This window comes from Chlorocebus sabaeus, chromosome 11 (genome assembly GCF_047675955.1).
Source record: "Chlorocebus sabaeus isolate Y175 chromosome 11, mChlSab1.0.hap1, whole genome shotgun sequence".
Taxonomy (NCBI): domain Eukaryota; kingdom Metazoa; phylum Chordata; class Mammalia; order Primates; family Cercopithecidae; genus Chlorocebus; species Chlorocebus sabaeus.
The window spans coordinates 122,692,205-122,704,652 of record NC_132914.1 but is presented as its reverse complement, the minus strand read 5'-3'; the positions used below and the strand labels follow the sequence as shown (position 1 = coordinate 122,704,652).

The 12,448-nt window shown below is 43.8% G+C and overlaps 1 protein-coding gene across 1 annotated transcript in view; it reads right to left on the bottom strand.

Moving 5' to 3' along the window:
- Window positions 1-12,448, bottom strand: part of TMEM132B (transmembrane protein 132B) — a 464,904-nt gene that overhangs the window by 228,055 nt on the left and 224,401 nt on the right. The window contains exon 3 of the mRNA XM_008005191.3: window positions 11,770-11,916. Coding sequence (XP_008003382.1) covers window positions 11,770-11,916 — 147 coding nt within the window. The remainder of the gene's footprint in view (window positions 1-11,769; window positions 11,917-12,448) is intronic.

Sequence of the window (12,448 nt, the reverse complement as noted above, 5' to 3'; positions counted from 1 at the left end):
ACAAAAATAATTGAAAAATTAGCCAGGTATGATGGTACATGCCTGTAGTCCCAGCTACTTGGGAGGCTGAGGTGGATCACTGAGCCCAGAAGATAGAAGTTCAGTGAGCCATGGCCATGCCACTGCACTCCAATCTGGGTAACAGAGAGAGAACTTCTTTCTTAAGAAAAAAAAAGTAATTTCCATTAGCATCTACTTGGCTAGGTACCCTTGGTTTGTTTCTTCAACACCCCATCAGAAATCTGATGTAAAGGCTTTGGTTTTAAATCATCATGCTAGCAGACCTACGGAAAGAAAGTCTCCAGTTCCCTCTGGTTCAATTTTTGCCTGTATAAGGAAATTATGAAAGTTAAATCCTACAGTAGAAATAAAATCTGCACTTGGTAACAAAGGTCATGTTGGAATCTCAATGACATTTGGAGTTTCTAAGAGAAACTCTATCCTCCATTTCCATTCCACAAAGGACCTACCGTGCGTGAACCTGGCAATGTGGTGATTAAGGCCCAGGTTCTCGTAATCTCGAGCAATGTAGCTGAAATCAGGAATCTGAGGGAGCTACCAAAATCCTACCAAAGTGCTGACTTTTGGCAAAGTTTCTCTTCGGCCCCATCCACTTCTTGTTTTTAGATTACTCTGATACTAAGAAAAGAGCATTGGACTTAAAACATTCAACATATACTTGCTGAGAGCCTACTCTGCCAGGCACTGTTCTGGAGTCTTGAAGCACGGGTTCAAATCCCAGGTCCACCAGTCCTAGTTACATGGCTATGGGTCCTTAACGTCTCTGACCCTCAGTCTCCCCATCTGTAAGGCTGCTAAGAGCAGTACCTCCTTCACTGGCTATTTTGATAATTAAAGGGCATAATATAGAGCATAGGACCTAGCACACAGTAGTGCTCAATAAATGTTGTATCAGGAAGGTCTGCTTCCAATAAATCCTGAAAACTCCTCCCACACTGGCATCTGTGCATAGACTGCTCAAAGAAGCCCCCAACCAGATGCACCCTCCCATACTCTAGGACCGTCCAGCCCCACTATCAAGCCTTACCTGTACCACATCAAATTTTTGCATTTAAGAGCATTTTGCAAGATGAATATAATACAGTGTTAATATTACATACAGAATGGTTTAATAGGTCACCTTCCCAGAAATGTGTATTTCTAAACACTTTTAAACTCTTACTCATGCTTTAGGGACCAGTTTAAAAGTTACCTCCTCTGAGAAGCCTTTTTAGATTCTCTCCATACAGAACCCATTGTGTTCTCTTTGTTCCATCAAACTTGGTCTCTTGTCCTATGACTGTGGGGAGCGCTGCCTACTGGTTCAGTTCACTGTCTCAGCGTCTGACCCTTGGACTAGGGTTTCCAGCATCTCGAGCTCTGATTCTCAAAACGACTGTAACAGCCCATCCAATTGCTTTGATTTGCTGAGAAAGGCAACAGGACCACTAGGTCATGATGAAAGCTGTTTCAAGAAGACTAGACTAGCAGCTGGATAGATTAGTGGGGAAAGACCTGGCCAGAAAGACCTTAAGGTGGCCACACAGACATTCCAGGAATGAGCTGTATGAACCTGCATGTCACCAGCGACATAGCCCTCAGCCAGCGAGAACCTCCTGGTCATCAGGAAGACTCAGGGGCCAAAATTAAGACTTTTCTTTTTTTTTTTTTACAACCACACCAGAACACCCAAGTATGTTTTTTTTCTGCTCTAAATCAGCCATCTTGAGAATTAGAACTTTAGAACGTTTTAGTCATCCAAAGGCAATCACTTGAAATCTATGAATGTATTATGGAACTGGTATCACTACTCAAAATGTATATTTAATCATGAGAATGAAAAGACAAGCCACAGAATAAAAAAAGTTGCAAAACATATAATAAAAAAAGAACAACCCAACTTAAAAAATGAGCAAAAGACCTGAACAGACACCTGACCAAAGAAGATATATAGATGGCAAGAAGCACATGAAAAGATACTCAGCATCATGTATCACTGGGCAGCTGCAAATTTTTAAAAACAAGGATACCATCACACAACTATGAGAATGGCTAAAATCCAAAATACTGATAACAGTAAATGTTAGCAAGTATGGGAAGACACAGGAAGTCTCATTCACTGCTGGTTGGAATGAAAAATGCTACACCCGCTTTGGAAGACGGTCTAGCAGTTTCTTACAAAACTAAACATATCCTTATCATATGATCCAGCAATTGCGCTCCTTGGCACTTATCCAAATCAGTTGAAACTGTACATCTACAGAAAAACCTGAATCTGAATGTTTATAGTAGCATTAATCATAATTGCTAAAACTTGGAAGCAACCAAGATGTCCCTCAGTAGATGAATGGATAAACTGTGGGCCATCCAGGCAATGGAATGTCATTCAGTGATAGACAGAAATGAGCTATCAAGCCAAGAAAAGACAGCGAGGAAACTGAAACGCATATTGCCAAGTGAAAGAAGCCAATCTGAAAAGAGTACATACTGTATGAGTCCAACTATACAACATTCTGGAAAAGGCAAAACTATGGAGACAGTAAAAAGGTCAGTGGTTGCCAGGAGTTCAGGAAGAAGGAGGGAGATAAGGTCGAGCACAGGGGGTGGTTTCAGGGTAGTGAAGATATTCTGTGTGATACTGTAGTGGTGCATAAATGTCATACATTAGCAAAACCTACAACACAAGGAGTGAACCCCAATACATAGTGTGGACTTTAGTAAGTAATAATATATCAATATTGACTAATTAAATGTAACAAATGTGCCACACTAATGCAAGATGGTAATAATAGGGGAACTGGAGGGGTAAAGGGTAATGTGGCAATTTGCTATATTTTGTTTCCACTCAATTCTATAAACCTAAAACTGCTCCCGTCAAAGAAGTCTATTACATTTTTTTAATGTATAACTGAAAACTCTTTGTACAAGTCAGGATAGATTATGTTATGCTGTGGTAACAAATAACTTCAATGGCTTAAACAACCAAGATTTAGTTCTCACTTGCACTACCTGCCCTGGACAGGCCAGCAGGGGGCACTGCAACCCTCTCCTTAACCAGCGAGTCAGGCATCTCTGAGCTCTGACTTGGTCTCAAACCTATCCTCCACCACCTCCTCCCCATCCTTCAACACCACCCTATTCCCCATCCATGCTGGACTCACATATCCCAATTTTAGGAAGAATCTGCTAAGTCTGTTTAGAGAGAATCCCCCACCCTTGGTATCTGGCTGCCTTCAGCAAGAATCCCCCTACCCTTGCTGTCTCCTCTGAGTAATCTGTCATCCGCCTACCCCTCATTCACCCTCCTCCCCTCCTCCTTTCCTTGGCCATAAATCCCCAGCTGTCTCCACTATATTCACAATTGAGTCCCCCTCTATACGGACGTCTCTTTTCCACTGTTGAAGGAAGAGTCTCTGAATAAAATCTGCCTTTACTGCTTTAACTAGCGTCAGCCACTGGTTCTCCCTAACCACTGAGGGGCTCAGGCTGATGGATGGATTTTGACACAGCCTCTCTGGCATTCCGCTAGGCCTGCTCCATCCTCCTCCAGATTAGAGTCTTTGCCGTAAAGAAAACAATGACTACATTTGAAAACGCACAAACCTAAAATCTTGCTAAAGTAACAACACAGTCCAAACTTTAGGCAACCAAGTAGGGAAAAACATTTGCAAACACACACAGGAAAAGTTACTAAATGTAACCAGAAATTATGTCGATGCAAGTTATGCCTATAAGAAGATAACCACATTTCAACTATCAAATTAATTTTTTAAGGTAATGCCCACTGTTGGCAAAGGAAGCGAGCACTGGGCACACACAGAGCCCTGTAAACAGGCAGGAGAAGCTCACCAAAGCATCCAGAACTTAAAAACGCATCATGTATTTTGACCCGCCAGTTCATGTCTAGCTTTCCCTCCTATAGACTTACCTACAAAGATATTTGACATACATTTTACGCTTCAAAAGAAAAAATATTTTAAAGGAATGTTTAACAAGAAAAAGATACAACCTCATAAAAATGCCCAATAGCAATGTTTAAAAGGAGGAAAAAATGAAATATGGGAAATCAATAGAATATACTGCTATAATATCAATAGAATATTATGCATTAAAAATTACAGATTCATTGAAGGGCTCCACAAATCTTGAAATTGTTGGAAAAACTGTTTATGTGTGTGTATTTGCATTTTTCTGGGAAAAGGGTTAACCACTTTGACCAATTTTTTTAAAGGGTTTGATAATTATCATTATAATTAAATATTCAATGACATGAAAAGATGTTACTGTATATTTATTCTTTATTATTACAGAAAACAACAGCTTTCAAAGCTAAATGAGCAAGTCTAATATGAACAGAAATAATACATTTCTGTATATAGATGTGAACACATAGAATACCAATATACTCAAAATATTAACAGTTATTACCCTTTCAATCATAGGTTTGGAGATTACTTTTATCCTCTTCATTCTACCCAATTGTATTTTCTAAATTTTCTACAACTGAACCATCTATTACTTTTGAAGTAAGAAGCCTTTTATTATACTTATGCTGAAACTGGCCGGCAGCATAAATTCAAAGTGCTTCCCACTGGTTAGGAAAAATAAGCAGAGTGTTTTTAAATGTTTCTTTTTTCTTTTCTTCTGCAGGCCTTGGCTTTTTGAAGGGGTCAGGGAGGAGTCCTCCATTTCTTATAGGACTCTGTTGCCACTTTCTAGCATGAATAAAAACAAACAAAAACAAACCTGCCTCCTGTCTGTTAAGTGTGGCTCTCCCTACAGGCAGGTGCCCTGTGCACGATGCATTTCCCTACACGGGGGATATGATCGACACGGGATCCTGGCTTTGAACTCCTGAAGTAGCCGGTACTCAGAGGTCTCCAAGTGTCCAGTGGCAAATGCGACTGTAAATCTAAGAAGTGTGTATCTCAAATCCATTGCTTTCAAATCCTAAAATCGTTTAAAACTAAGTATTGTTATCTTCTCCCGGGGCTTAAACGAATTTTCATTCATTCATGTCTCCCAGGAATTCTCAGCCCGGGCTGCACATTAAAATCACCTGGACGCTTTTCTTCAAAGGCCAATGCTTGTAGCCTGCTGGGGTAAGGGCTGGGGAATCTGCATCCGGGACTGTCTGCACTTTGTAAAGACTCCCAGATGACCGATGGGCATCCAGGATTGGGCCGCCTCGACCTGCTTATTCAACAGGTATTCTTTACGCCCCGGTCTAGTCTCCTGGGGCTGCTGTTATAAATCCTCACAGACTTGTTGGCTTAAAACAACAGAGACTTATCCTTTCACACTTCCGGCAGCCAGAGATCCAAAGCCAAGGTGTCAAAAGAAACATGCTCCTGCCAAGGGCTCCAGGGGACAATCAGTGCCTCGCCTCCCAGCTTCTGGTGGCTCCAGGCGTTCCTTGGTTTCCATAGCCCTGGCTGTATCAATTGCATCCCTGCCTCTGTCACCACATGGCCGTTTCCTCTGTGTGTCTCTTAAAACACACAGAGGGTCCGCTCAGCCAATCCAGGATCAGCTCATCTCAAGATCCTTATAACTTAATGACCTCTGCAAAGACGCTCTTTCCAAATAAGGTCACATTCACAAGTTCTGGGGATGAGGACATGGACATGTCTTTTGAGGGGCCACTCTTTGACCACCTACCTCTCCTATTTCCACATGCCAGAGGGCCTGCTGGTGCTGTGGGCATTGCTTTTAGTGAGTTTTCAGTCCTGTGGGAACAAGAAAGCCGAAAGCTGGTTGGGCAACAGCAGGAGGATGCGACCACAGCTCACAGCACAGGCACCTTGCCAGGCCTTCTGAGGAGCCCAGGTGGCGATTTAAGCATGGACTCTAAAGTCGGACTGCTTTGACCACATACCGGCTCTGAGGCCTCAGGAAATCATTTAACTGTCTCAATTTACACAACCGTTAAATGGGAATAATCATAATAACATTCCATATCCACTTCACAGGGTTCTAATAGTTCTGATTTTTAAAACTGTATTCAACTAAAAGACGTAACATAGTGCCTGGCACCTAACAAGAGCCATATGGTTTTTCAATAGTTTTAAAAAAAATGAGAAATGGACAAACAGAATCACACAAAATTGTCCTCAAAGACATATGAACATGTTCTGTGTGTTCTAGCCTTTACCTTTCAACAAAATATTTTATAGAAGGAAAGAGACTAACACAAATGGGGTCAGGTAAGAAGAACTATTTCTACTTTGTTGAAATAGAGGCAGCTGTTATAATCATTCCACTGTCTCCTTTCTTCTTTTCTTAAACTTGAGTAAGAATCCTTCAGCACAATGAAAGATTCAGGCTGGCTCATGTTTCACAAATCCGTACAATGACACTTGATACCTAACCGTCTTATGTCAACATTGTTTTTTGTTTGATGGCCGAATGTTAAGTTTCACAAAAAACAATGAATTAGTTCAGTTAATGAAAAGGATAACCTTTCCCTCTGCTCAAATTGTTATAATATTTTTCTACAGTAGGGCAGGCAAAGAAAAACTCCTGAAAGATTGGATTTTCCAGATTTTCCAATATGGTAGCTGACATGGTTTGGTTGTGTCCTCACTCAAATCTCGTATTGAATTATAGCTCCCATATTCAAGAAAAACCCTTTTTCTGAGGAGAAAATCAAGCTGGCTGCAGAAATTTGCAAACATAATGAGGAGTCAAACGTTAATCACCAAGACAATGGGGAAAATGTCTCCAGGGCATGTCACAGACCTTCCTGGCAGCCCCTCCCATCAGAGGCCCAGAAGCCCAGAGGAAAAAATTGTTTCTTTTGTGGGCCTGGCCCAGGACCCCCCTGCTCTGTGCGGCCTAGGGACTTGGTGCACTGTGTCCCAGCCACTCCAGCCATGACTAAAAGGGGCCAACGTAAAGGTCGGGTCATGGCTTCAGAGGGTGCCAGCCCCAAGCCTTAGCAGCTTACATGTGGTGTTGGGCCACATGTTAAGAATTGAGGTTTGTGAACCTCTGCCTAGATTTCAGAGGATGTATGGAAATGCCTGGATGTCCAGGCAGAGGTGTGCTGCAGGGACAGAGCCCTAATGGAGAACCTCTGCTAGGGCAGTATGGAATGGAAATGTGGGGTGGAAACCCCCACACAGAGTCCCCACTGAGGCACTGCCTAGTGAAGCTACGAGAAGAGGGCCACTGTCCACCAGACCCCAGAATGACAGATCTACTGACAGCTTGCACCGTGTGCCTGGAAAAGCTGCAGACGCTCAGCACCAGCCCATGAAAGCAGCCAGGAAGAGGGTTGTACGCTGCAAAGCCACAGAGGCAGAGTTGCCCAAGACCATGGGAACCTACCTTTTGCATCAGTGTGACCTGGATGTGAGACACAGAGTCAAAGGAGATCATTTTAGAGCTCTGACTGCCACACTGGATTTCAGACTTCCATGGCGCCTGTAGCTCCTTCATTTTATCCAATTTCTCCCATTTGGAATAGCTGTATTTACCACATGCCTGTACCCTCATTGTATCTAGGAAGCAACTAACTTACTTTTGATTTTACAGGCTCACAGGCAGAAGGGACTTGCCTTGTCTCAGATGAGACTTTGAACTGTGGACTTCTGAGTTAATGCTGAAATGAGTTAAGACTTTGGGAGATTGTTGGGGAGGCATGACTGGTTTTGAAATGTGAGGACATGAGATTTGGGAAGGGCCAGGGGTGGAATGATATGGTTTGGCTGTGTCCCCACTCAAATCTCATCTTGAATTGTAGCTCCCATATTGTCCACATCATGGGAGGGACCCGGTGGGAGGTAAATGAATCATGGGGGTGGGTTTTGTCCGTGCTATTCTTGTGATAGTGAATAAGTCTCATGAGAACTGACGGTTTTATAAAAGGGAGTTCCCTTACACAAGCTCTCTTACTTGCCACCATGTAAGATGTGACTTTGCTCCTTATTTGCCTTCAGCTCTGATTGTGAGGCCTCCCCAGCCATGTGGAACTGTGAGTCAATGAAACCTCTTTCCTTTATAAATTATCCAGTCTTGGGTATGTCTTCATTAGCAGTGTGAGAACAGACTAATACAGTACCCTTCACAGTGAACATCTGGATTGGATCTTGACTTTACCTTGAGTTGGGTTACAGCAACGTGGGTGTGCCTGTTTTTTTGAAGAAATCTATTTTAGGGCTGTTGCTTGCCTATCTTCTGAGCTTTTATCTGCCTCTATTCGAATTTTTAGATAAGAATGGGCTCTATCTTGTGGTTTCTGACCACATAAAAAGTTGCAGTTTATTTTCTCTGAGGTTTGGGTCCCAACAGCCAGACAAGAATCATTCAAAGAACAACCTCATCTCAACCTACCTGGCTGCACGTGGCTTCCATGCAAAGAGTCCATCATCCAGCTTTCATTTCCCTTGGTTCAGTGTTATCTGTTCTGAACACTTTCAAATTTGCTTTATTTTTTTCTAATCTCTTCTCTCCTCTTTTGGCAACACCACTCTTTATCTTGTGGATTTCATCTTTATTACTCACATTTCCTCACAATGAGTGTTCATTAAAATATTTTAAATTAAGATCTTTACTGCCTTTCTAACCGAGCACGTCGGGTCTTCCCATGCAACACATTTCTAATTCTTATCACAGAATTTCAGGCAGTTTGTACATTATATTCTATCAAAAACTCTATTCCACTCAAGGTTGTCACAATTCAGAGATTACAGCTTTCTGCAGGGTGTTTTGTTGAGGATATATTCATATATTCACTTTGTTAGCCGGCAAGCACGGTCCACGAGCCTGTACTTCACACCTCATTTGATATTACAATTCAACAAAAAAAAGGGATAAAAAGAAGCAATTATTTATTTAGATGATGGAATGGGTTTTGCCAGATTAGGTAAACATAGATTGTCATGCCAAAGTGACAATCCCTGCCCTTCTTAGGATCCAAGGGAGGTCAGATACTAAATGTGGAGAAAGAGAAGGAGAAAGAGGACACCCTTTCTCCTTTATGAGATGATGTGAGAGTGTCTCATAATTATGTAACTCTGCTTATATAACTACTTTACTTTTTTCCCCTGTAACCTTTTTTTTATCTTTTCTAAAGAGAATACAAAACTGATTCTCACAGAACCAAAAAGTGATAACCATGGCCCAGATTGCTCTTCAATTTAAAACATTACCACTTGGTCAGTCAAATATATCAACAAAATTAATGTCCTAAGCATAGACCATGCATATCACCATTATGTACCCAGACAGTGATTTCTGAGGGCAGGGAGCCAGAAAATCCCATTTGGACTCACAACAGCAGGAGGCATGAGGCTAAGGTAACTGGGGTGGCGCCCACTCCAGCTCCTGTCCCTGTCAGCATCTGCTGCCCTATTATCTGCCTCCCCTATTATCTGCCTAAGCTCTCCCATTAGGGCTGGTCCAAACTCCTGGTTCAGGGCTGGTTATAGTGATTGGTTCAGGGTGGGTGCACAATCTAAGTTATGCCAAACAGAGTCTGTGGTGACCAGCACTGGGACTTGTGCCTGGCCTGCCTGGGGACAGCAGCTTTCTCCCTGAAGTGACCAAGTTAGCAGATGTTTGCTGGGAGCTGCTGGCAGTCATCTTGCCTCCAGGAGGGAAGGGCCTGTCTGAGAAAAAGCCAAATCAGGGAGACAGGTTGCTAAGGATACTGCTTGAGCACCTGACTCTACATTCCTCGTATCAGGCCACCCCCGAACTTCTCCACCTGCAGGGACATAAAGCCACCTGACAAGCCCAGCAACCAAGAGGAAGTCTGCCACTGGGAATACAAACACACAGGGCCCCCAGGCAAAGTAGAGAATCAAGCTACAACCTTTGACAGAAGCCAACTTCAAAGAGTGTGGCAAACACTGTGAGCCAACCACCCAGCAGGCACCCATTCTCCCATCCTCATTCCCTGGCAACAGAGACCATTTCCCACTACAAAGCCTGGAAATAATACCAGATACTCATTTTCCAAGGGTACCCTGCCTCTTGGGCAAAAGCGTGGAACCCACTGTGTATTGATAAGATCTAAAGAGAAGACTTCCATGGATATTGTTGGAAAGGTTTTCTGCCCTGGTAAAAAGGGACACATGAAGAGAGACCCACCTCCCACCCCTTTCCAGTCTTTAGATATCGCTGGGTAAGTCTGTGATGCCTGGAATAGCTGCAGCCATCTTGTGACCATGAGGAACACAAGCTGGAGAGTGACAGTCAGGGCACTGGGTCCACTGGAGTGGGAAGACAGAAAACACCCAGGAGACACCGTTGTGCTGCTGGATTCACCATCCATGGCACCATCTACCTCTCAATTTCTTTTATGTGAGATGATAAAACCCTGCTGCAGTAGCCACTTTTAGGTAAATATTCTATGACTTGCAACAGAAAGCACCTAAGCAAATGTAAAAATCCTAGGCTCCCTAGAAACTTTAACAACCCGGAATTTAGGAGTGTCTGGCAGGCAGATACAAATTTACAGGGAAACCATGGGTCAAGCGGGGTTGCGGGCTGAAAACTCTGTCGATAAATGGAGAGAATGATGACCGGAACGTAGAGTTTACAGTAAGAGGCATCCAGATTACTTGGTCAGTGATTCCTAATGGAAGGCTTTGGACCACTCCGTCTGAGTCACTTCTCTCCCTCTGAAAGAGATCTTCAAAAGCCAGCAGAAGAGAGTTCTAGCTGAGGTTGGCTGGGGTCACCCAAGAAGAGACAGCACTTGCCAGCAACTCATTGGAAAACACCCTCCATTTCTCATGCTCCCCTCTGCCCAGGCCCTCATTCATTCACGGAAGGCCTCCCCCATTCCTAACGCTGCAGGCCTTGAAGAGTTTAAAGCCTAGGGAAGAAAGAGAACTGGTTGTGACAATATATGGTGATAAGCAGCAGACTCGGAAGGGGCTCATGTGCTAAGCTGAGGAGTCTGAGCCCCCTCCCGGGAGAAGCAGGAGCCAGAGGTTTTAAAGCAGGAGGTCACATGTCCAGCAAAACTTGTTAGCCCTCCCAGTGAAGCAATCTCATAGAAGAATGGTGTTCAATGAAACAAGAAGAAAATAGAGGCAACGGGACTGTATAGGGAAGGCGGTTGCAACACAGGTGAGAGCTCTTTCTACCTGCCGGGTGTCCTGATAGGAGGTGACACGTGATCACCTCTCTCTGGGTCCCAGGTGAGTTCAGCCCTGTAAAGCCCAAGGTTGGTGTCTGAATGGGAGAAGACAGGCTTCCTTCCAGCAATGCCAAGTTCATTCAAATTAAGATTCCGAGGCCATGTGCCAATTCCCAAGTGTGATATCAGCAAAATGACTATATTTAAGCACTAAGGGACAAATGCCCAATAGCTAAAGCTACCCTCGGTTTACTCATTACTAAGTATATTTTCCCCTTGCCTCTTAAATCATTTTTATTTCCTCCATTTCCTTCTTCAACTCTTCACTGCAAACAATAACAATAGTAATAATAAAGATAAAAATTTAAAATGCGGTTACCAAACTCGACGCTGTGACAGATGTGAACTCTGGTGATTTTTGAGACTGCCGACCTAATTAGGTCATTTATGTGTGAAGAGCGTCAAGGATAGAAGCCTCAATACCGTGGCATATCTCAGTAATGGAGCCATTCAGAAGCGGCACGGCTGAGCTACGCTGATGAGCGCAGAGGAAACCATTGCCCATTAAATGCAGAGGCATCGCTTTATCCACACGTGCATTATTTTGCTATCAGCTCCGGCAGCCACTCCCCTCCTCCCCGCTGCCGAGGTGCTTTGGGGATCTCCATGCTTACCTGCTCTGCGTGTCCGGGCGATGGCCCATGCAGGTGAGGGTGGCCGACGTCTGAGTGCTGCCATTATCAATTTCCTCCTGGACTGCCCATTGGTCCTCACTGCTGACTCTCACTGCCATTATCTTCACACCTGCTGCCGCCTTAATTCTGTGGGGTGGGAAAACAATGATACTACATATAATAAAACCATTTTAGTTTGAAACAGGTAATCAAATATGGCACTAGAGCCGATCACCGGTAAAGTATGTGTAACGTCGCCCCCTTCCTCTGGGAGATGTGGGGAAGGGTGGTGGCAAGTGACTTTCCTTTAAAAATGAAGTGTCTTGTAATTTTTACAAGTGCCTGGAAGTAGGAGCCCCAGCTTTTGCCATGTGCATTAATTTTCTGTTTAATCAGTGTGCTGGGAACCAGATCATTGCTGCTCCAGGGACCCCAGCAAGATGCAAAGGAGACAGATGCCTCGGGGCAGGAGAGATGGGTCTGCAAGGCCTGTTCTTCACCTGGAGATGGAGAAGAGTCTTTAAGACGCGGGGTGGGCTGTACAAGGCCAGAAGATCACACAGCCCAGGGGATGGAAGAGAAGGCCATTGCACTGGGCACTCTGGGAGCAGGAATGGACAGGAGCACCCAGTCCTCAGGTGTCTGAAGAACAAACGTGGCATTCAGGCAGGATAACGGG